Genomic DNA, 25,790 nt, shown 5'->3' on the forward strand with positions numbered 1-25,790 from the left:
GCTGTTTATCTACATGACACAAAACCTCCAGGGTCCACATCTCCACTTACGAATGTCAATGGCAGAAATCAGATTGTCTTCTTACTGTACAGACCTTTGGGTTATTGAATTGTTTTGATGGTGGCTGTGGGCTGGTGGTTAGGAGCATGCCTGTAATCTCTGCCATGAGCTCAGGGGTTCTGAGCTACAGTAGGGCTTAAGCTGATCAGATATCAGCACCCTGAGAGGTGGGGCTGGGGGGAACACACCATCAGCCTGCCTAAAGGGGAGTAGAACCAGTCCAGTTAGGAAACAGAGCAGGCCAAAGTTTCTGGGCCAGTTGGCAGCGGTCATTACACTTCCACCCTCAATAAGATAGGGAGCCCAGTCTGAAAAAAACAAATGAGCAACACTCACAGACTAAAACAAATCTAAGTACTTACTGGTGACATCATCTCTTTGTTAAAGGTGAACGTGATGTTAGCACAGTTGTCCTGGTAATAGGAGTCAGAGGTACATTTAGTTTTCACCGGCTGAGGATTTGAAGACCGGCATTCACCCACTCCGGTACAGGGTCGTACGAAGCACTGGTCATCCTGGATGGGGACACAGCTTTGCCCAGCAGGGCATTCGTTGTGACCTTTGCCATGTATCAGACAAGGTCTAGGGCCACACCAGACCTAAAGTAACAGAACAAAAGATTACTTATGAAACATATCCTCCCTACTGATGGCACAGAAAATGCAAATCATGGTTCTTCCTCATACCTTCGAGCAGGCAACCTTTCCATTTAGACACTGACAGGCATTACAATCATCATCCCATTTAGCACCATCTGGCATCACTCTCCCAGTGGTAATACAAGGTCTTCCTGTAACTAAAAAGGTGGAAAAAAGTGTTAGAGCAAATTACAGTTCCATAATTGTAAGCAGTCAGAGCCACAGTGTATTTTTAGCATCCCAATCTTCCTCCTTCAGTCTCCCTACGTAGCCTCTCACTCACAGCTGAATGCAAACTAATTGGTAAATGGCTGCAACAGTATTCCAGAGGCCCCCTATTATTCAAGGATCAAATACAAATCTCCCCTATTTGGTATTTAAAGAATATGAGTCCAACCAACCTTTCCAGCCATAGCATATGTTATTCTCTCACATGTTCTACCGATCTTTTAGACTATTCCTCACACTCACATTCACTCTCCCACCTCTGTGACTTTGCACGGCACAGCAGAAGGCACTCCCTTTTCATTCTAGCATCTTTGTTGCTAGTGCCTGCCCCATCCCCCAAGTACCATTCCTTTACTTTCTATTTACTTATATGTGCACAGGATGTCATTCCCTATAGGAAGCATGCTTCTGCAGGGCAGGTACTATTTTTACTTTTGTCTTTGTATCTGTAAAGCTTAGCACATAATAGCCCCTTAATAAATGCTTACTGATTGGCAGTACCCTCCTTTCTACATGCAAACTGTGTATATAAAGTGGAGTATGATGAACAAGCATACCTTCTTGGCATTTGGGGCCACTGTGACCAGGTGGGCAGACACACCGATAGCCGTTGATTTCATCTACACACGTAGCTCCAAAAGCACAAGGCGAAGACTGACATTCATTGATATCTAAGAGAATTTGGGGTGGGGGTTATATATTTAGTCTCACATATTACACCACCACCATGTTGGCTTATGTTTGAAAAAAAAAGATTGCTAATACTGTCTAGCTATACACCTTATCCAAGTTAAAACAAATACGATTCATCTTTAATGCCATTCCAAAGTTCTTAATGCTAGGAGCCAAAATTCCATTTTCATAGTCATTATTAAAGTCACTATCCTTTCAGCTATAAGTTCACATTAATTAGAGGGGAGTACACACACTACCTCAGGGTCTCAATGTGGATTAATTGACCAAAATAGTTCAGCTGGCATTCTCTCCCCCTGAATACCAAGCAGCACACGAAACTAATGTTAACTGGGAAGAGGATCAGGTTGAAGGGCACGTTAATCCCAGCTGGAGGCAGGAGGTCATTATATACATGATTATGTATGTCAATGTTAATTTGAAGAGAACCTCGGCCTTCACTTTTCTTGACGTATGGAGAGGAAAATTCTCACTGAGGGAGGAGAGGGGAAGAAAGAATGAAGGAGAAGGACGGACACACACTCAACGCTCTCTCTCTCAGCAAAGTCACCAGGAATTGTTACTTACTTATCCTACAGTCCGGCCCAGCGAACCCTGGAGCACATTCACATCGGTACCAGTTGTCTCCATCCACACAAGTTCCACTGTTATAACTAAGAAGAAAGCAAAGATGCCTCTCAATTTCAAATCACACAAACCAATAACCGTATCTGGTCGTGGCAAGATTATCTGGCTGTATACAGCATACAATGCCACGTAACTGACATATATGACAGTTTTTTTGGGGGAAAATAAAAATATATCATTTTGTATGCTTACCAAGGATGAGGACTGCAGTCATTAGTATCTAGAAAAAGAAAAAGTCACTCTTTAATATAGCAGTCAGTGATAAGACCACTCGTCTATCACTGGGAAAGAACAGAGATTTATTTCTGTTACACCCAACTGACACGCTATACTTAGTTAACATTAACAAAATAGGCTTCAGTCTTCTACTAAATTAAATCCAGGTCTCCCCTCTAACATTTTGTTGAATTTACCGTGGGACACTTGAACACAGGAAGAGAATCTTGTAAAGAAAGGACTGGGAAGAAGTGAATGGAAGCAGACAGCCGCTGGCATACAAAGAATGCCGGAAAAGGACAGACTACATCTGTCTCCACTTATCTCATTTGTAACTTTCTCATGCCCAGGTCAAGACTATATCATAGAAAGTCATTAAAACAAAGAGATTCAGGTGATACTAAAGCAGACTTCAAATAGCTCTCCCTTCTGGTTTCAATTTAGACTCTCAGGGGGTGACAGGATGAGCCAATGTTCTCATCAGGCAACACTTAGGCGAGTTCAAGGGAAAAGACTCACTTTGAGTACAAATGGGTCCTTCCCAGCCTTCTTTGCAAACGCAAGTAAAGGAGTCTCCGTTGACCACACAGGTACCACCATTGTGACAAGGGTTGGGCAAACAGCTACTGTTCCTAGCTGTAAGAAAAAAAAGAAAAAATACCACTGTGCTGTAAAGTGGATCCAAACAAGGGGAGGAGAGACACACAGATGCCGCTCCTTGCAAGACCACTTGCCCATTGGTAGGAAGTTACCTATGTTACATGTGGCCCCTTCCCAGCCTGCAGGACACATGCACTTGAAAGTATCCACTTCATCATAGCATGTCCCACCATTATTACAGGTTGCTTCATCACACTGGCTGTCACCTAGAAAGAAGCAGTTCAGAATGAGACCTACCCCACAGCCTTCTTCGTAGGATTTAGCAAGCTCAAATAATTCCCTACAGGAGGTTCAACTTGTTTGGGGGTAAGCTTCAACTTACGGGAGTGGCAGGTCTTTCCTTTCCACCCATTTTTGCATTCACAGTAAAAGTCATTGACCAAGTCTCGGCATGTACCTCCATTATGACAAGGATTTTTACTGCAGTCATTAATATCTAAAAATAAAGAGGAGAAATCAAGCTGAAAGATGTTTGCCCCCAATAGTAAGATTTAAAGGCCAATATGGTCTTATCTAAATGCACATTAGAACTCAGACTGACCTCAGATCTGTGAAGTGGATTAACTTCCCCAAGACTTGAATGCCAGCTAGCCCTGGCTATATACTCTTCTGTCCAACATTCCCCTATCATCTTTACCTCTAATTCAACAAGTCAGTCAGCAAACATTTCTCTGTAGTGTCAATGGAATTAAAATTTAAGAAAAAAAAAAAACCCTGACGGAAAAATGTTTGCTTCTTTGGAAGCAAGCGGGGCTATTTATTATCCTAATTACACGGTCTTCAGTCCCACAACATGCAGCTGAGAGTCTCTCCTCCTGCTGTTGTCAGCATAAATGAATGTAAACAGACCAGGGATGCTGTTTCAGTACACAAACAACAACTCAAACGGTTTTAGAGATCTCCATGAATGCGTCAGAGGCTACCTTAGTCCAAACTGACTTCCCTTTGCCTCATGTCCCCTCCCCAGAGCTGCAGCACAAGGAGGACAGATTACTTACTGGTTTCACAGTACGTCCCCTCCCAGCCGTCACCACAGATACATTTGTATGAGTTAACACCGTCGATACAAGTCCCACCGTTTTTACAGGGGTTGCTTTCACAATCATTAATATCTGCAGAAGGGGCAAAGAAAGCACCATTTCAGAGAAGCAAGGGAGAGTACACACTGGACCACGTTCATTGCACAGCTCTACCATTACTACAGCAGAAGCCTGTGGCTGCCTCCCTCAGAAACTATCCCAACACACCAACTTTGGGATTCTTACCCAAACGAGCTCAAAATACAAAACACCTGCCAAGACCAACTCTTCAGAGAAAGAGAAGGAAACTGGCTTTTTACAAAAGAACTAGATAGCTACATTATATTGCCTTTTAAGAAAAAAAAGCATAATTTTTTTTAAAAAATGCTATCATGCGATTGAATCAATTTAAAGACAAGATAAGCTACACAGAAAATAAAAATCAAAGTTTTCTCATCCCAAAGGGACAGACCACCCAGTAAAGAAGTAGGATCCAAAAACATTTTAAAATATATTTATGGACACTGAGAAGCCAATGTAATAATACATTAAATGCCAGAGCAGACCGCCCACCTCTTGGTGACTGAGCACCCACTACTTATACCTCCCTAAGAAAAATCAAAATCAAACTTCTCAGGAAACCCAGCAGTTCTGAACACAGGTCCACATATACAACTCATAAACCTTTGGGGGCTTACTTTCATGGCAGTATGTCCCAGTGAAACCTTTGTTGCATTCACAGGTGAATTTGCCTCCCGATTGGCTCCTGCACTTTCCATGGGGCCCACAAACATTTGAAGAAATGTATCGCACTCCTTCTGGTGTGTCATTGGAAGCCATTGCAACAGTACAGCTGTCAATCACTGAATGAAATACACAGACTCAGGATCAGGGCATTCTCACTAGCAAAACACAGAGCAACTAAGCACACAAACCAAAACCATTCTCTTCCTAATAGACTTAATACCTTTCAGCTAATGGGATGATGATGTTAACAAGTCCAGACATTATGACTCTAGTGTGTGTCTGAATTAGGATTCGAACTCTGGTCTTCTTGACTCTAAGCCTAATGGCTCCATCCAACATACCACCTAATTATAAAACTCTTTGACCTTGCTGAATACTTACTTTGTGCCTCTATTAAATTTGGGTGAAATTGGCTAAAGACATCCACAGTTACTTATCATATACTTCTTGGCAACTTCACCTCCGAGGATGAGGAAGAGTGTAGGTGCTATGGTGGACAGACTGCTGGATTTGGGAATCAGGAAGACTAGAGTTCAAATTCTGCCTCAGAAACTACTAGCTATGTGGCCCTGAGCAAGCCACTCAACTCCCCTCTGCCTCAGTTTCTTCATCTGTAAAATGAGGATAATACTTGATGGGGTGGTTGTAAGGATCAAAGAAGAGGACATATTTAAAGCACTTTGCTACATGAACACTAGCTCTTATTGTAATCATCATTCAAAAGTATTAAAGGAGAGCTCAACTAAAACATCCGATACTCTTGGGCAGTGCTTCCCTCTCTAGAAAGACAAGCTTTACTCTCAGTAATAAAAGAATGATTGTCTATCACCTTTACCCTTCTAAATTAATATAATTCTCAAGAATCTGTTAAGACTACCTAACTTTTTGGGGGGGGGTGGTGGTGAAGAGGAAAACATCTGTGGCTGACTAAAATATTAGGGTTTCTTTTGGCTTTTAAGGCTTGGAGTCTTCTAATGCTGCCTTTTGTGGCCTTGTACAAGCTGTTTTAGATGAGGAGGCTGAACTAGAAGATGCCTACAGATCTATAAATGAACAAAAGATGCTTTGTAGATAGCTACGCAGGGGAAGTGGGGGGGTGGGGGTACCATACATATTATAAACACACATGCACACATTTGCATATGTATAAATAAATCTCATCTGATCTCCACAACAACCCTATCTGGGGTGGGTTCTACAAGTATTATTACTATGACCATTCTAAAGATAAGGAAACAGGGTTCAAGACATTAAACAGCATTCCCATGGTTACACAGCAAGGCTCAGAGACAGGACTCAAACCCAGACCACCTGCCTCCCAGCCCTTCTAGCATTCTTTACAATATGGCACATTGGTTCTACTATACATTAATTAGAAATGCGAGCAGCTCAGGTACCACAATGCATTGCACATTCTGTTGGGAAGGGTAACTATTTGCATAGTGTAAGGAATAAAGGGGTCAGCCTTGGAGACACAAAGTCCTGGCTCTGACCCATTCTAGCGGGGTGCCCGGGGGCAAGTCACCTGACCTCTCTGTCCCCATGCAACTTTAAGACTAGAAGTTACAGGTCCCTATCAGGGCATGTGTTCTCTACCACTGTAATCATAAGTCTGGTCCAAAAAATAAAAAAAAAAAGGAAAATATCAGGCAACAAGAACCCATTCTCTTATAAATTGGTTTCCCCAAGCCATTTTAGGATGAAAAGTTTACCCAAAGGGAGTCCTAGACACAAACACTATATCTGCTGGTATCTATAAGGACCTCCAGAGGACAAAGGGCCAAGGGAAGGGCAGAGCCAAGCTTTGGGATAGGTACCTTCACACGGTGTCGTACGACAGTGATCTTTCAGGTGTGAGCAGTTCTTTCCCTCATAATCCTCGGGGCACTTGCAAAAATAGTCACTGGCACGATTATAGCACTGGGCTCCATTCTGGCATGGGTTGGGCTCACAATAATCGATGTCCAACTGGGTCGGGGAGAGAGAGAAGAGAAAAAAAAGGAAGGTATTTTTTTTTAAGCTTAAGTAACAAGGATTTCATTATTACTCCTTGCTCTGCTCTGGGCAGCTGACACGGTGGAATCTGACCTTTTTATCTATTAATTGTACATGGTGCATAATATGTCCAATTATACATGCAGTAGGTTTTTTTCTTTTGTAGACAAGGGAAGGATATGAAAAAGGCCCCAGAGGGCCACAGTGAACATTCAACTGTCTAGATACACAGACACTGTCAGTCTTTAAATTAAAACACTTTTCCAAAAGCCACTGAGTTTTTCTACGGGCACTTGTGGGACAGAGAGCCTGAAGTAGGGCCTTTATATGGTTCAGTGAGACTGAGGTATTTGGTGTAAAAAGTCCCAAGAGTGAAAAGAGGGAAGAAAAGCCTTTGCTGGTAGGAACCCAAGTTATCTGGGTTTGCATTTCACTGATGCTCACCTGACAGAGGTTTCCCGAGAAACCAGTGGGACACAGACATTGGAATCTATTGATTTCATCCTGACAGTGACCCCCATTCAAACAAGGGTTGCTTGCGCATTCATTGATGTCTTTCTCACAGTGATCTCCTGCATAGCCAGGTGGGCAGATACAGCGATAACCATTAACCAAATCCTGGGAGAGACAGAAAGAATAAAACAAATCAAACCTAACACATTTTCATTACGCCAGGCCACTGCATAGACCCACTATTGCTCTAATGCCGCAAAGTCCCTGAAATTTTTCGTTAAATACTAAGCTTATCAACGTTTGCAGAAGGAGGAGTTTATATTTGCATTCTTTCAAAATGACTGCCAATAGGCCAGGGTAACACAAGCCTGGTTCATTTATAAAGATTTACTTTTCCTATGAACTTTAGAATTTTGTACAGACCAAACATTCCTAGGTTTTGGTCTTTGCAGTTAAGAACAAATGCTTAACCACCGACATTCAGACCAGGGATAGCTATTAACTGCCAGAGTTTTGATTTAAGAGCTGAAATTTACGTACCCTACAGGAAGCATCATTTTGACACTGGCCGAGGCAATCGTTAATATCTAAAAAACAAGAAATAAGTCAGCAGATCATTAAAGGGCATTTTACATTGAAATTAGGTGCAGTTTAAAAGGTTTCTACAGCTAAGGACAGATAAAGTTGTTGTCAGATTTCCTGTATGCTTTCCTTTAGATAAGGCTATTATAATGGGTGGGAACCCTTAACCAAATCCTCCAGCAGAGTTAATGAAACTTCACATCATTGTTTTAAGCCATCTTATCAGAATATGACCCTGTTACCCACTAATGAGCTTGATAAAATGGTGTATTTTAATTCCAGACCGACTCCTCCCTTTCTGAAAACATCATGCTTGGGCTTTCCCATTACCAAGCCAGGCATATACTGATAGTTCAGTTCCTTTTAGCAACCCCATCCTTAAAACCAAATAAAAAAGATCAAGAAAGTGTAACTCTCTTACTTAGATCACAGTTCTGACCCGTCCAACCGGGAATGCAGTCGCAATAGTAACTCCCAATCAGGTTTCTACAGGAATTGGCATTTACACAAGGTTTTGCCTCACATTCATTTGCATCTAAAAGGGGATGGAAAGGGTTAGTAAGAGAAATTGGATGTCTTCTTACATCCCTCCCCTCCTTTAAGATAAAACAAAATCTTAAAGTGCAAAAAAAAAAAACCAAAAAGAAAAAAAACAGGCTTTCTAGTTTCACCCAAGATATGATAATTCCTTTAACATATCCAAATTCTGGCCAACTGGATTATTAAACCTACTGCTTTATTCCATGTTGAGCTTTAGTCTCCAAAGTGCCTCCACTTTACAGTCTATCACCACCTTCACTTCTTTAATTACAAGGTGCGAGATGATATAATTGATAACCATCCAGTCACTAATTAATAACTCCCCCAAGGAACTAAATAGTAAAAGAGGCCATCAGCCATTTGGAAAGCACTATAGTGTAATTGTTGGGATTTAAATAGGCGGGAAGAATGCAGACAAGCTCATTCTTCATGAGATCACCCACATTTTGGAGCCCAGCTGTAAACTCCTTGGTCTGGGGGAGCTAACATGCTTCAAGAGACTCTCATCACTTTCCCATAGGGCACAAGAAAGCTGGCTGGTCCATTTTCAATTTACATACCCACACAAGGTATCCTATGGAATTGATAACAAATTATATTATTTTGCAAGTTGGGTATTTTTGTTTTCCACTTGTTTTATTAAAACTTTCTCATACTTGATAGTCTTAGTATCACTAAGTAAGCATTTTTAAAGTATTAAAATTACAAACTTTCCTTTTTCTTACCTATTTGACATGTTTTGCCAGTCCACTGCGGAGGACAAATACACCTAAATCCGTTCACTAGATCCTGGCACGTACCCCCATGACCGCAGTGATTTGGAGAACAGTCATCAATATCTGTCCCCCAAAGAGTGAGGGGTGGGAAAGAGCAAAATCAAAGGAACTTAGTGTACCTCTTTAGCTAAAAAGAGGCAAGATAAATAACCGTAGCTCATACACGTAGCAGGCAGTATGATACAGTGGCAAAGTCAGTGGACTTGGGTTTGAATCTCAGCTTTGCTCTTATTAGCTGTATGACCCTGGGCAAATAAATTCACTTTTCTAGGCCTCAGGTTCCTCAGGTATAAAATGAAAAGATCATACTACTGGATCTCGAAGGTCCCAGTCAATTATAGTAAATCCTACTAAGCGGTCATTTGGTAAAAATAAATAATATGTCAGAAGTATAAAGGGAATCGACTACTCTGCTATTAATGTTTATCTTGATAGCCTACCACTCCAGCAGGAGACCCCAGAAACACAATTATAGCACCGGTTTTAGGTTAACTTTTAAAAATTAGTTTTTTAAAAATTCATTCTGTGTTCCCTTAAAATAAAAAATTCCCATCCCTAGTAGACAGCTGAAAAGAATTATGACTATTTCACAGATGAGAAGACCAAGGCAGAGAGGAAGAATGGCCTTTCCAAGATGACAGTTATTCTGCCAATTAGCCCAAATCCTAAATCCTACTTTCCTGTTACTTAGGTGACCCTGCCACCTGAATGAGCTGCACGAGCTGCAGATAACAGTTCACCAATGCCCCCACCCCCAATTAAGCGGAGCACCACTAATGAATCTGCACTGACTACCATTTCAGTCACCTCACTGCAACATTCCAAGGTTAGAATGAAAAATGAGCAGGATTCTGTCTGGACAGGGCTCCCTCACAGGGCTGAGACCTCGGATAAAGGGTTTCACCAAGAAATAATTACAATGAGATAAATAATCAATGTCAACACTTCTAGGTAAAGTCAAGGGAGCTACCAAACATATTAATAGGAATTATTAGCCAAACACCACCATAAACACAAATGAGGATGACAGAAATGATTGCCATAAGTCAAAGGCAGCCTGGTGAGTAAGGCAGTAACCAACTCTTATGTTCTGCCTTGTTTCCTCCCCTATTTCAAGGAATGCTAATCATTCTGTAAAGATGGGAACCCAAACATATACTTACTTGTGGTACATGTTGGCCCAGTCCATCCTGGAAGACATCCACATTCAAATCCCATAGATGTTTCCAGACAGCTTCCTCCATTGTGACAGGGATCAGAAAGACAAGCATGTTCCGCTAAACAGAATTAAATAGAATAGGTCAGTATAGTGGTTCCTAGTAATGGCCCCAAGAAATACCTCAAAAAACTGAAACAAAACAAAAAAAGAAAATGCCCTTTCTGCTTTCTAATCCACTACCAACACACTTAACTTCCTTCCCCCTCCTCCTCTCCCTTCCAAAACACACACACACACACACACACACACACACACACACTCTATCATCATCATCCACCCCTTGGCTATGGCCTGAATATTTCCTTGTCTTCTTTCTTTTAGCAGTTTATGATACATTCACACTGTTGTATCAAGGGGATAGGAAACCATCTTTCATGCTAAGTTGACACAATCAACAATCCAGGACATCTCTAAGTTAGGATCTCATAAAACCTATACAACCTCTCACACTTATCAGCAACAAGGAAACAACTTTGCAGATTCTAGAAGGGTTTCAATTGTTCTGGTTTTTAATTTTCACAGAGAACTTAGATTTTTGACAGATGCCTTCGGTGCTTAGTTGTAAATTTTTACATTAAGAAAAAATATATTTTAAAAAACCTGTCATTAAGAGCAAAAAAGTCAATGATGATTTAAAAAAAAAAAAAAAGGATGTTCAGACACTTACCGATTTCACAGTTTGCTCCAGAATACCCCTCTGGGCAGGAACACTGATATTTGTCAGGACCTGTGTTACTACAAGTACCACCATTCAGACAAGGCTGATGAGTCCCACAATAATTAAGATCTACAAAAAAAAGTACCAGTAAAAAAAAAAAAAAGCTTTAGGAAACTTTATGCAGCTTATCATCTTTGTTTCTACCTTCACTTACCTTTGAAAAAAAAGTCCCTCAAGGCATGGTTTAGTTAAAACACAAGTTAACACAAATTCAATGTATTTAGAACCCATGCCTAACTACCTCTAATAAATGCCTCCTGCCACAATACCTGGGACTCCCTCTGCAATCAACCCCATACACATACCATGCATTAAAATTCAAAATTTACACTTGGCTATCTAGAAGATTAGCATACCTTTGTCACAGAGCTGACCACCCCAGTTGGTTTCACAGAGGCATTGCCACGGTTCAATGCAAGTGCCATGGACACATCCTGGGTGCGGAATGCACTTATCACAGTACTGGCCTTGCCATCCATACTGACACCTTAAGACAAAACAAAGTACGATTTTTTTTAAAAGTCCTAGAATTAAAGCGAAGATGATTGAAGAAGGCCCAAGGCTTTAAGTATCAAACAAAGCAGAGAGGGAAAGGGACATAAGGGGAGTAGGGAAAGGTAACATTTAAGGTTTGATTGGTGATTCCTTATAAACAAACATTTTTAACAGTTTGGCCAAGGTCTCTTAAAGCCAGACTACTTACAAAAGGATAACTGTTCTGGGAGAGCCCAGTGTGGTGCCATGGAACACAATACAACTCTATTCTCAGGCACACACAAACGAGACAGAGAGGGTGGGTGTGCAGGATAAATCAATCTCTGAACTGTGTCAGAATGGACTATAAAGGGGGGTGGGGGCAGTTACTGAAAACAATGGTCATGTGAAAAATTTTCATGAATGCAAGATTCGCAGCATTTTGTCTCCATGCTTTGTGTGTCAACAGTAAGTCATGACCCGACACACACAAATGCAAGAAAGGACAGAAGTACTACAGCCAGTAAGGGAAACTTTAATCACTCTACTTGGTTATCCTAATTCTGTCTATGTCTCCCTCACCCCCACCTCTCCTTTCGTAAAGAATGTGGGTAGTTCCTTTTGGGAAAGAAGAGGGGGGCAAGGAAGGAGGGAAAAAAAATATCCAGAACCAGTTCTTGGTGGAATCAATTCAAGGGATGGTGTCTGACCCATGACAGTTAATGTTTATGTTAATTGCTGGTACCTAGGAATGCTTACTTATCCCTTTGCCAAAAGAGGTCAGCTGGGTTTATCTAACGTTGAGGAATGGAGTTCAGTTTCCTATAAGTGCATTGTTAATTTGAATCTATCTAGGCCAAATGGTTTCTTTGATCCCCAAACAAAAACACAAAACACAAACCCACACTTGGGATAGGAGGGGAGGGGAAGGGTCTTAAACTCTTCTCCCCCCTCAAGTTTCAGTGCATTTGAAACCTTAACCAGTCTTCTCAAAAATCAAGGAAACCAAGGATTTTTTCTGAGAGGAAAAAAAAAAAGAAAAAAATGCTATAACAGTAAGATGGGAAGGCAAGACCACATGGTCAAAGGAGAAACAGGCTCTACTAAAATATTTTGTTCATGAGACATGGGAATAAGTGATCAGCAGCAATTACCCTTTAAGCTGTCACTAAGTTATGAAAATAAACCCTTGTATAGAAGTCATTTAGGCTTTCAGAAAGCTGTGCTCGGACCAGTAAATCCTTGTCATGGGAAAACTATAGGGATCTAGCTAATAGCTAATCACCCACAGCTAGAGATAAATTTAACCCTCTGAGAATCTTGATTGACTAACCACTTCCCACTGATTAAATCCAAAACAAAAAACCCAACCCATACCATGCTCTTCCCCACCCCCCCCGCCCCCCCCAAAAAACGCCACCATGAGCACCAATAATTCAAAATTAATGGAAGTCAAAGCATTTTGCCAGTCTCAACAACAAATGAAAATTCAAAAGTCAGGAAAATAAAAATTAAGTCAAAGACCACTTGGGGACCAAAGCTGGTGGGAGAAAGACAATGATTCCCTCAATGACCAATCAGAGCAGCAAGCTGATTGTGAAACATCAGCATTTTGCAGTCCTCACTTTCTTATAAATTAAAGAACTAAAGTCCCTATACACCCTCACGTTGGCTAATAAATACAATAAAAAGGGCAGCCGAGGACCTGACTTCATTTTTTAATTAATGAGGGTTCTACCCTTAAGTACAACAAAGGTGGCCAGGAGAGGTTATGGATGACTTCAAAAGAAAACAAATAAAAATACTGAACCTAAAACAGGAATCTACAAAGTTAGGCCAGTTTAATAATACATATGATTAAGTTTCTCATGAGAAAATGAAGTTCCTTTGCTTATGATGATGATTCATAATTAAGTTTGATATTATTGGCAGACTCGCAATAAAGAAAGTAATCACTTGCACCAAGGAAAAAAACTTATTTTAAGTCTGTTTGGGAACAACTGTAAACACATAGCTAATAAATCCTCACACGTGAAAGAGATGTTCAGTATATATAATCCGAATGAAAGTTAAAGAAGGTGGACGTTAAAAAATATTTCTGAAGTGGATGCAGAAGAAAGACTGTGTAAGAAATTTTCCTTCCTTCTTTTAAAGTCAGGAAGACAGAATTTTTTTTTTCCCTATGCAAATGAAGTGTGGGAAAGTTGCACCTTAAGTAAATAAGGGCACCAGTGCATGTCTGGGCAGTGAGTGGGAGGTGAGCCTTAGAAAGAGAAAGGCCTAAAACCTGGAAACAAAGCCTGTTGTTCTGGCTGGGAGACAGCACCCCCTATAAGGCATGTTTATTCTGATGACAGTAGCACAAATCTTTGTTAGACTCAGCTGATAGACATCTAAGCATCTGGCCCAGTTCAGATGCACTAATGATACTTCAAGTCTGATTTACTCTAGAAGCCTATTAATTAGAAAAAGTTTATGTAGGTGTATTTCAGCTAAACAGTTGACAGCAATGAGGTTAAACATTAGAATCATCCAATACCAGTACAGTTAAATATTAGAATGACCAGGGCAATTACTCCTTTAGTTTACCAGAAAAACAGAATCTTACTCAAGTATAGGATAAGGGGCTGTTATCAGATGAAAATTTCTCTAATTAAAAAAAGGGGAGAGGGCTAAGTATCTTCCTCTATTGGCTCTCAACCACTTTAAATACCATAATATTGACATGCCACTGTCACTTCCCAATTTTCCTCTTGTAAATAGAAGCCTTGTAAAATACAAACGTGGGACTACAAAGGATAGAATGAATGAAACTAAGGGAGTGATGTACCACAACTCTGGAAACTGGATGCTTCTAGCCTGGTCCTGAGTCATCACTATTCCCTACAGCAGACCAAGTTTTCTACACCTGTTCTAAAACAGAAAAGAGTCTTCAGGTCAGTCTGGTTTCCTCAGGGCCCTCTGGAGGATGGCTACAAACCTCCTTTGATCAAAACCAGAGTAGCTTCCATGGGGAAGAAGCCCACTAGGCCTGGCAACCTATCAGATCATTGGGCTCTAAATAAAGCTTAGCACTCAAATAAACCAGCTCTGCAAAACTTCCTTTGTTTGGTCAGATACAATTCAGTTAGTTATCGTTTCTGTTGGGATCCCTCTGTTGATTGGTTCCCCTCTTAAAAAAAAAAAAGGCAAAACAAAGTTAAAAAAAAAAAAAACAAAAACCAATCTCAAAGCACTAATGATATAAAATTCTCAGTTATTGTGGATTTTAATTTTTGTCTAAATTTTTACAAAGCACACCAGTAAGAAAGTTTTTTTAAGTGCCTTCTGAAATGTCAAATAACAATATAGAGTATAATTCAAAGGAGCTCCAAAATTTAATTGTTAAATTGTTTGGGTATGTCCCAGCTTTTGGGTTGTATTGTTACTCGGCCAGAATGGAGCAGACTTCAAAGCAGAGAAACAAAATTCTGCATTCATCAGTCTCTCCTGACAAGATTCCATCCCTGTTATTAACCTCTCAGCACTTGGAGCCTGGCTCTCCACTGCAAAGGAACCAAGAGATTTTACTAATCCCATTCTAAAGAATGCTTGACTTTTGCCTATTGATGGGAAAAGTGGGGGAAGGGAAGGGCAATCTAGGAGAAAAAGAAGAAACTAAGGAGGGTGAGGAAGAAAATAAACACTCTGGTGGAAGACAAGCTAAAGAAAGAGGCAGAATGGCAGCGTGGCCTTAAAAGATTACAAAAATCTGCTCCCAATTTAGAGGTGGAATTGGTCAACAGTCAACGCATGAAGTGCCTGAATTTGCCCTCTCATACAGTTTTTCCAGTTTTGCAAGAAAGCAAAGGAGTGTTTGTGTTTCATCACACAGCTGGTATGATTTAATAAGCACTTAAGATACACATTTTTGAGTAAGTTTTCCCAGTCTTCCACAGAACAATAGGGAGAGATATCATGCTAAATGAAGCTTAAAACAAAACTGCTTGATACATAGCTATAGATATAGATATAAATATAAATATTACCTGCACTCTCCCGGGATCTTACAGGAACCATGTTTAGGGCTACAGCCCTGACGACAAATAGCTGTGGAAATAGTTAAGAATTCTTTTTTTAAAGTGTACACTCATATATGTCCAGCATGCTGCCAGTTTCTAGCATCCACACAATCGTGGGAATGTTTTTAAATCTCTGACTAGCACTGTAATCCCACAAAATCCACGATTTAAAAGGTCTCTAATATCAAGTCTACTGGAAAGAGAATAAGGTAGGAGGTGCCCCACAACAGCAAATCCAGCAATTCAGCTAATATCTTTAGCTTTAAAACTGCAAACACATGTTACCGTCTATCCCCAAACATATAAGCATGCTTTTTGATAATCTGCAGGCAAAGATGACAGGAGTACGGGGCTTTGACATATTTTCTAAAATAAGCAATATATGGCATGGGAAGACAAAAGGCAAGGGTCACATCATCCCTTTTCACACTCTCCCCTTCCCTAAAATAAATCCCTCCACATTGCAGAGTATCAACAACAGCCCATGCCTGGCTCCAAATCTTCCTCTTTTCTTCTACAATCCCTTGAAAAAAAAAGTCACCAAGGAACGCTTAGTTTCAAGGGTGGAGCCCAATGAGGTCCAATACTGCAGCAAAGATCATTGGTCCAAATAAATCCTACCTTCGAAGTTTATAACATGTTACAATGTAACAAAACAATATTACATCCTACTTTCTGAAAGAGGTACATAAATGGGCACTTAAATTTCTTATTAACCAGTAAAAGCCAGCTCTCAGTAACAATTCATGTATCAGATCCTTCTTTTTATTTATATTACAAGTTTACTTGAATGGGTCATCTCTAATGATGTTTCTACTACATGTAATGTAGCATCATCCCGTAACACATTAGTATCAACTAGCATTTTAGGGTGTTTGGGGTCAGATGAGATTTTTTTTTTTTTAAGAAATCTATTCCTATTCCTTTATTTACAAGTGAGAAAAAATAAAGCAACTTGGTGAAGGTCACAAAGCCTAAAATTAGGTAAGAACAGAGTCTGGAAACCAGGTCTGCAGTCTTCCAGTTAAGTGATCTTTTCACTCTAACCAGTGGTACTAAATTTCTCCTCTTTCTCCTGACCTGCTGCTGTCAAACCACCCGGCCACACAAAGCAGCTGTGTCTTTTACCCAGAGTCTTTGAAAAGGACCAATTCCACTATTATTCGTAAAGCCTAGCTCTTTTTACTGTGGCTGGATCAAAGAATAGACTATTTCTTCCCTGAGCACCTCTTGAAACATATCAATTCTCCTTGAAACACAATTTCATCTAATTAGTGTTTAGATTTCCACTAAAGCTGACCCAGCGCTTCCTCATGGTGCTGACAAAACCCTGGGTTTCTCAGGCCGCACCAGCAGGTCCTAACAAATTGGAAACAAAAGTGGCTCAGTGGACAGAGGGCTGGACTTGTCAAGAAGATCTGAGTTCAACTCTTGCATCAGACATTTACTAGAAGGGTGATTCTCTGAGCAAGTCACTCAATCTCAGTGGCCTCATCTGTGAAATGGAGATAAGAACCACTACCTTATAATGCGGAGAGTATCAAGTGAGATAACACATCTAAAGTGCTTTGCAAAATGCTAGCAAGCATAGGTCCAAAGGAGGACCATATCCATCTTCCAAGTCTCGGCTCAACATCAGAAGGCTGGATAAAAACCAAGTCCTAGAAGTATCTACTAAAGCCCCATTTGTGTCAGTGAAAGGAGTATCCAAATCCTCCATATATGGGAGTATTATGCTGTAAGAGCCAGGCTCTATTAAGGTTTATGTGGGAGCATTTATATGGATGAGTAAAACAGTTACCCACTCAAACCTGCTACAAATTAGGGAACATATCCATAAAGGTGTAATACTGTTAATGATTTCAGGATTAAGCAAATATTGACGTGAAGGCTAACACACCATGCACTCACCTCCACAAACCCAGCATTCTCAAAAAAAAAAAAAATCATACCAAACTGAAAGCAACAAAGAGTGACATCTTTTTTGCCTACTGTAGTCAGTGGACAGAAAAAAATTATTTTTAATTAAAAAAAAATCTACCTGGCTTGAAATTATGATATGGGGGGAAAAAACAAACAAACTAATCACTGAACAGAGTCAGGAAACCTGTGTTCAAATCCTAGTTCTGATGAAAGTAACCAGCCGTGTGATTCTGCCCAAGTGATTTTATTTCTCCAAGTCTCAGTTGCCTCGTCTATAACATTAGGGAGGGGGACTAGAGTATCTCTTAGGTCCCTTTCTAGTATTCTGTGATGCAGAAAACCAGGCTGATTCTAAGATCAGAGGCTTAGATTCAAAACCCAACTTTGCTACATGCTGGGCCTCAGTTTCCTCATCTGTGAAATTACAAAGCAGATATTATTTCTAAGGTGACTTCCAGGTCTCAACCTAACACTATTCAATAATAATCTCTGGCTGCCTTAAAAGCCACCTCAAAACCAAGGGAGGACGATTCTTGGATGGACTGCTCAGTCCGTTCAAGGATGTGCCATGACACAAAGATGCCAAATGGACGGTGACGTAAGGAGGCCTGGAAACAGAGCCCCAAAGTCAGGGGGCTGAGGGACTCTGTGGGGAAGGAAGCCACCATCATTCTAAATTGGACAACCCATCAAAACTATATACCTTTATTACATTCGGGTCCCATCCAGCCTTCCATGCAGGTTTTGTTGCCATTCTGGTCACAAGCGTAGTGTCCAAAGAAGTCATCCCGGGGACGACAAAACTTGTTGCAGCCAAAACCATAGTAATGTTCATCACAGGTGACTCGAATCTGATACTCAAAATGGGCGATGCCAGTGTTCTGCTTAAGGGTCTGCCACTGCCGGCTGGGATTAATCATACCTGAATGGGAGGCTTTCTCAATAATGCTGTCAGGATCTAGGAGACAAATGATAAAGCAACATTAGGATATTTGAATGCTAGTCACTAGCAAACAGAACCTTCTGTTTTAAAGCCAAGAGAGAGCTCCAAGGAAGTAGATGATGGGGGTTACTACATCCCTGGTGGCTTTCTATATTAAAAATAAAAAGTAACTGTAAAATGAAAAAGACAACTAATATTTGTAGCATTCTCATCTTTAAAATAGTTCCCTTTTCAGTCTTAACCAGTAAAAATACTTGAACAAGTAAAATTTTAAATAAGTTTAAAATCTAAATAGATGTTAAGTTTACAATCTAAACAGATTTTAAACAAAAAATATTTACCTCAATTTAGAGATAGGCAAATGGGAGTTCAGATGAATCAGGGTCTGTCAACATTCATTCAAATATTTATTGAATATGTGCTCTATGCCTAGCGCTGTGCTGGGTTCCTTCCAACATATGGAGTTACACAAGTTCCCTACTCTCAGAGGGCTTATAATCAATGAAGGGAGGAAGTCACAAACACAGAGATCTAGGATATAAGGCAGTAAGCTGCTAAATGACATAAGGACAAAGCAAACACAGAGCTATAATAGGTCAGAGGAGGGATGTGTCAAAACCAACAGCACACTAGGTCATTTTCCTAGACTGGGGCTGTGTTTGCTTTTTATTTTTTTAACCTACCAGCTTTTCACAGGCTTGTCAGTTTCCAAGTCATCACACTTCAAACACAATCCTTTGACGTCTACTCTCCATTTCCTTAATATGATTCTTACCCACCTACATGACTGCTATTTTCAGGCCCAGGGTTTGCGCTCATTTGCACACCTGGGTAGGCAGTGGGCCAGGCGACCATGATTAGACAGCAGCTTAGAGCATCGGAGGCTTCCCACTTCTAGCTAGACTCTATCTACTACCCCACCTGGCCCTACCTTGCCCTCTGGGTTTTCATTAGCTGGAGCACATACACAGGATACTGCTCTCCAATGAGGCCTTTGGATATACTCACACCCTCATTAAAGTGTCCATAAACAGAACAGCTTGAAGATAAATTTTTACTAGCTTAACTCAAATTTTGCAAACAAACACAGCTGAAAGAACGGCAAAAATGTCGGTTTATTAAGCTGTTTTTGCTCCGCAGGTTCAATTAGTGAGTGCGATGGGCCTCAGGCCCTTCAACATCCTAATAAGGGAACACATATAATCTCTGGAGACATGGCCAAAAAAGTCTTACAGTGTTTTGTTTATACCTGCCCATCAGGAGCTGTAACAGTATGGAAGAGTGAATTTAGTGACATTTAGTTTTCAGTTGACTTTACTCCATTCTGGCCAAGACATACTGTGCAAGGTATCACTTTAGAATCCTTAATGGATCTTTAGTAAGCGAGAAGGTCTATAAAAATAACTTTATACCTGCATGATTAATGTTTTCTTTGTGATATAGAACATGCAAGAAGCTCTCACTGCAAGGGACATGCCCTCTAGTAGCTGAGCTATTAGGTGCAGAAGTTGTCTGCAGGCTTGAAACTTACCTAAACATTTCTAAGTGATGGCCTGAAATAATAGTTTGTGTCAGTTCAGAACACTGTATATATCTGGGGTATTTCACTTTGCAGTCCAAGCCTTGTGACTGAAAAGGATCTGACACTGCTGTCTCTGACCTGCTGGTAGCCCTTGACTGCAGAGGGAAGATTTATCATAAAACATCCAAAATATATCCCTGCAGCCCAAGGAGGAAGGAATAGTCAGTGAAGTAAAAATCTGTTCAGTTTTACAAAGTACAATCCCAGGACCAACGGAAAGGGGGGGAGGGAGGGTAAGGGGGTATTGGCACACGATAAGAGCCTTTGCCAAAAAGGGCAAGCTTTAAAGAAAAAACTGTCTTGGGTTCTACATTTACATATTTATTAAGAATTACAATGGAATTGAAACCATGTACTCTCCCTGAAATAAAAACGTGGAACCTTAAACAAAGCAGTGTTGTAATCTAATAAAAACACTGTAATGGGATTGATGACAAGAAACTAGCCTCAGAACCTTCTCTCTAAAAAGAGTTCATGTAAACACTTTATTTCCCTTGGACCAGGCTCTTATGGTGACATGTTCATTCCAGAACCAGGGGCTGGGGGAATGCTGATGCTCTAGAACAATTATTTTAATATTGCAGTCCTTGTCAATTTAGATCCATAGACACAGAGAGTTGGCCTGCTCTGAAGGTGGCTGACTCAATCAAGACAGACTATTAAATTGATAGTAATTTTTTTAAAAAAGTTAAAATGGATAAAAAGGAAAAAAAAACCCCAACCTCACTCCACAGGGTTGAAGAGCAGAGTTTAAGTTACAAACACTCATATGGAAATAATGGCACTTATCTTTTATAACTACAAGTCTTAATGTAGGATTTTCTTCTTATCCTCATATCCCCCTCTTACTTTGGGGGACTCTTATCAAAAGATTTCAGAACCAAGCATGCAGAAGTAATAGTGGTAAGTAACTTTTGTCAGAATTTAGGGCATACAGAATTACATACTTCTGACTTCACTGGAGACCAGTGAGGCAGGTAGGTGGTGCAGCTGGCCCTGGAGCCAGGAAGACCTGAGTTCAAATCCAGCCTCAGATGCTTCTTAGCTATGTGTCCCAGGGCAAAGCTGTCTGCCTCACTTTCCTCACCTGCACAATGGGTTGAATAACTGTACCTCTTTAGAATTGCCATAAAGATCAAATAACATAATGTTTCTAAAGTGCTTCGCACAGTGCCTGGCACTGTGCTTTTATTTTTTTTAAGTGACTAGTTTACCAAATGCCATATTCATACATGCACCGTCTATCTGACCCATTTGGTAGATGGATTCCCCTAGCTGCTGGTCTGCTACCATGCTATAAAGTAAACAATAAATGGCCTTTTGGTCATTAATGCCAAAGATCAACTTTCGGATGCCTAGAACTACAACAGACTATGAGGTAGCAGTATGGTATTACGGAAAGAGTACTGTTCTAGGGGAGAGGAAAGCCTCAAGTCCAAGGATTGCCTCTGACACGGTGTAACGAATAAGACACAGTCTGAGCCTCACTGTCTTCTTCTGGAAAATGGGAATAATGATGCCTGCGAAGTAACTACTAAAAGATGGTTATGAAGATTTTTAAAAATGGATGTACAGAACTTTGCAAACTTTGAAAGTTGCAACATAAATGTCTCCTCTTGCGTTTAACATGTTAGTGGTTTCAAAAATTTTGGGAGGATGAAAGGTAAGCATGAATGCAGAGATTTTAATTAGAATTTTTTTTAAATAGTCATAATGGTTAGATGAGAGAGAAAGAGTGAAATAGTGGATAAACAGATGGCCATCAAGTCAGAAGTTGAAATCCTGCCTTTGAAATCTAGGACAAGCCAACAAATTTCTCAGTGCCTCAGGATCTCTTTAAGGCTATCGATTGAAGAGCAGGTACCAATCCATATTGGAAAAGAGAGTTTACTCTTGAAGAGTTTCCTGTATCAATGAAATCACAGGTCAGTTTTAAAAAAAAAAAAAAAGCAGTAGGTGAGGGGGAAGAAATGGGGCAGGGTAGGAAGGGAAAACTTTTCTAAAATAGGTCAATGTAAAATTGTTAAACCTGGTTCCAATGGTAGAGAGGAGAAAGTGAGTAGAACTGACAGGTACGCATAAGTTAGCAACTATAGTAAAAACAAAAAATGCCATAACTACATGAGGCATTTTCTCCCTGGTCCTCTCCTTCAATCTTTCCCCAGTCCTACCTGTCAGCATAATATCTGACAAGGCAGGAGACAGAGAGGGACAGAGAGAAGATATACTCTGTAATATTATCCTTTCATTGTTCGACAAAAGTAAAAGCTTGCCACCCTGCATAAATGATTGACTCTGAAGTTATCCAGGCCAGATGAGCAATAACTATCCTGTGAGAACTTTAGCCAGCTACGTACTATTATTCCATCAGTAGTTAACATAGAGTTCTCCAAAACAAGGTCCCATATCATCCCAGAATCCAGGTAGGCTGCGCAAAGCAGAAGTTCCTGATTACTAGCGTATTTTACTCAGGAGAGAAGGGAACAAGGCAAAGCGAAAAGACTGAAGGCAGTGCTAGTGACAACATAGAGGACTGGAAGGCTTCAAACAAAGAACTAGCTATCTGGAGAAGCACAGGAATAAGAAAACACAATCTATTACCAATTGATTTTCAAGGAAGTTAGAATAAGGTGTCTTATTATTAATTAATTATTAATCCCCATTTTATAGATAAAAAAGCTAAAGCTCCAAAATATTAGAGGACTTGCCAGGAAATACAATAACGCGCCAAGAAACTTATTCTAACTACATAAGACATACCTTTATCCTTAAAGTTTTACTTAGCTCAGGGATTTTTAGTGGCAAAATAGAGCTCACTTAACACCGTGTAAGAAGAGGTCCAAGAAAGCAAGTAATATTTCAGTACACTTAGAAAGAGGATGTTGTAACTGAAAGGTCCTACCACTTTTGGCCCAAGATAGAAAAACTCACTCCACCTGCTTTGACAAGCATTCTTGGATTGATCAACGATTCATGAAGAGAGAGATAATTAGGAACTCTCTCAAAAAATAAAGGAGAGACTGTGGAGATTCAGCTTCAGAGAGATGTTTTTGCCATGTAGATGTCACTTTAGTAAGGAATCTTGCTACACGCTGAGATAACTCTGGAAACACTTGTCTCCCAAATCTACTTTATTTGGTGCTTTACAAATGAGTTCTCCTGAACACTCTCCTTCTGAGAACGGATGAGAAGTCATTCAAGGCCATGTTGATAAAAGACAGTGTAACATCCCTTAGGTAGCATGGGGTAGGACAAATAGGTTTATCACAATTAAAGGTCCAAGTAATAATCCCCATGAAAAGTGATACTTGACCCACCCTTCACTAATTTGATCATTAAAAAATAAAAGAATGTCAAAGTGTAAAACTTAAGATTCTTTCCACAAAGACAGGCTAATTTGAATACTTAGAGTTACAAGAAGCCTTTTGACCTGGAAAGACCACCCCTGCTACAATGTCATCCAAGAGAAACACGGGTACAGAGAGTGACTGGGTCAGACGGAAAGAGAAAGATTCCACCTGAGGGTGAGGGAAGATGGCGAGTGGCAAATATGGCCTTAGATGACGGAATCAGTGAAATGATCAGGTTTTTGTAAGTGAGTTTGGGGAGAGCTTTTAAGAGCTGACGTCTAGTCACATAATACTTACTATTGGTGTCATTGCTGTAATCCCAAGCTTCCACAAGCAGGGTGTAGGATCTCTGTAAAACAGACAAAAAAAATTAATGTAGTGACCCCAGTGGTTGGGAATGTATGACTGAGTTTCATAATATTCCTAAGTGCCTCTTTCCCACAAATGCCAATCATAAGCAGAAAGCCCACCTGAAAACGGCATTTATAATCAGTTTAGATTGTGCCTGTTTTAAATTTAAACTAAGCAACAGATTTTTCCCAAAGACAAACTCTCCTAACCCCTTAAGCTACCTTATCCAGAATGATAAACAGGACCTTTCACCTTCCTGAGCTCATTATTGTCATCACTAATGCATCTCATGGGCTTAATCAGGAAATGCCACCTTGCTATAGACTGACACTTGGTATATAGTTTTCCCAAATGTACTGGGCTCTAACCGCAGCACATAAGAAAAGCAGACAATGAATTTATTCTAAGCTAACCAGGTATTTGCCCAGAGAGAAAAAAAAATCCCCACACAGTGAGAAGTAAGGGGCATTGCTAAGATTACACACTGAACCCTGGCTGGGCAATCTCTAGAGACCTTTTTTCCTTTTCAGCACCCCTTTGAAAGCTGTGTCTGTGCTAGACCATCACTGCTCCCACAAGTATCAGGTAACTAAAGGAAAGGACTGATGAATCTTGGAACTAAGAGGGGAGGGGTTGGTGGAAAAGAGAGACTTTGTGAAACAAAGCCTGCAATGGGGGTGGGGTGGGGGGAAGGGGAGAGGTGAATATGGTGGGGGGGGGGGGGGGAAGAAAACTGTAAACCTATGGGTCACATTAATAGATGAAACTATCTGTCAATGGAATCTAACATCCTAATAATAATCATGAGCATCCACCAACTAGACAGACTCCTTGGAAACTGGAAATGTGCCAACTATTATGTGGAAGGCACCTTTTATCTCTAGCTCTAAAACAGAAGAAAAGGAAGGAAGAAAGAAAGCAGCAGTGTGAGAGACAGAGAGAGAGAGAGAGAGAGAGAGATCCCTAAACCCCAATCCATTAGCAAATTCCCACCTTGACTTCAATCTGGTTAAATCTTTACTTGTGACTCCACTGTAAGGTCAGAGTCACACAACTCCAGGCTTAAATAAACTTTCTTCTATTTTGGTACTAGGGAAGTGTGTGTATTTGGAGGGGCAGAGCAGAGAATTTTAAATTCTCTGAATCATAGGTACTAGTTTATTTACGTAACACATACTTGCTCTGCTCCAGTTAGATATCAACCATTTGTGATAGTGGAATACATCAGTGAAATATTATTTTACTAGAAACAAACAATGATTTAAGTAGGAAAAGTAAACACCTGGAAGGTGTAGGCAGAAAGCTAACTTTAAGATTTAAAGCAAGCCTTATTTCTCACGACATGACACAGCATGTAGTCTTTTGAATGGAAATCTATTTAGTGATAGGCATTGCCTTGGAATATGGCCTAAATATGTTTCATATTCAAAGATGACTGGGATTCCATTTCCTTCACTGATAACTGTGGGAAAATGCTTAGAAAAGTAAGCAAAGCTAGGCGTGCTGAGGCATGGCCTCACCTCTTATGGAGTGGCTATCAGTCAAGACTGTTTGTTGTTGTTGTTAATATTTTATTAGTGAAAGTTACACCTTATTTAAAGCCTCTTAAAATTTCTCAGGATTTCCTACAAGATCACAGAACTCTTTCTCAGGGCAGTAACAATTTGCGATTTCAATAGTCAACTGAGGAAAAGGTCCAAGTCTGAAAACTAAAATTAAGGTACTAAACTACATCTTCTAGTGCTATAATTAAGCCCTCCATCTGCTGGCAGTGTGGCTTGCTACCTGTGCCCTTCACCTTCCCCTTAACAATGTGGATGTAATTAATCTTTTGATTAAAGAAAATGATACTAAAAGTTTTGACAGACTTGCACAAGCTTTAAAAGTAATATCTTTACCAATATTTTTTAAGCCAAAAAGATAGACAAGAATTGG

General features: G+C 40.2%; 1 protein-coding gene across 1 annotated transcript in view; it reads right to left on the reverse strand.

Annotated features, from left to right (window-relative positions):
- JAG1 (jagged canonical Notch ligand 1) overlaps positions 1-25,790 on the reverse strand; it is a 40,816-nt gene that overhangs the window by 4,616 nt on the left and 10,410 nt on the right. Inside the window, exons 3-23 of the mRNA XM_036751529.1 lie at positions 23,802-23,853; positions 18,333-18,587; positions 15,674-15,734; positions 11,528-11,658; positions 11,121-11,240; positions 10,398-10,511; positions 9,184-9,297; positions 8,340-8,453; positions 7,877-7,923; positions 7,328-7,501; positions 6,706-6,856; positions 4,840-5,004; positions 4,121-4,234; positions 3,445-3,558; positions 3,215-3,328; positions 2,982-3,098; positions 2,439-2,466; positions 2,187-2,272; positions 1,484-1,597; positions 747-856; positions 423-659 (exon numbers count right to left, since the gene is read on the reverse strand). Coding sequence (XP_036607424.1) covers positions 423-659; positions 747-856; positions 1,484-1,597; positions 2,187-2,272; positions 2,439-2,466; positions 2,982-3,098; positions 3,215-3,328; positions 3,445-3,558; positions 4,121-4,234; positions 4,840-5,004; positions 6,706-6,856; positions 7,328-7,501; positions 7,877-7,923; positions 8,340-8,453; positions 9,184-9,297; positions 10,398-10,511; positions 11,121-11,240; positions 11,528-11,658; positions 15,674-15,734; positions 18,333-18,587; positions 23,802-23,853 — 2,532 coding nt within the window. The remainder of the gene's footprint in view (positions 1-422; positions 660-746; positions 857-1,483; positions 1,598-2,186; positions 2,273-2,438; positions 2,467-2,981; positions 3,099-3,214; positions 3,329-3,444; positions 3,559-4,120; positions 4,235-4,839; positions 5,005-6,705; positions 6,857-7,327; positions 7,502-7,876; positions 7,924-8,339; positions 8,454-9,183; positions 9,298-10,397; positions 10,512-11,120; positions 11,241-11,527; positions 11,659-15,673; positions 15,735-18,332; positions 18,588-23,801; positions 23,854-25,790) is intronic.

The sequence above is a fragment of the Trichosurus vulpecula genome, chromosome 3 (assembly GCF_011100635.1).
Source record: "Trichosurus vulpecula isolate mTriVul1 chromosome 3, mTriVul1.pri, whole genome shotgun sequence".
Taxonomy (NCBI): domain Eukaryota; kingdom Metazoa; phylum Chordata; class Mammalia; order Diprotodontia; family Phalangeridae; genus Trichosurus; species Trichosurus vulpecula.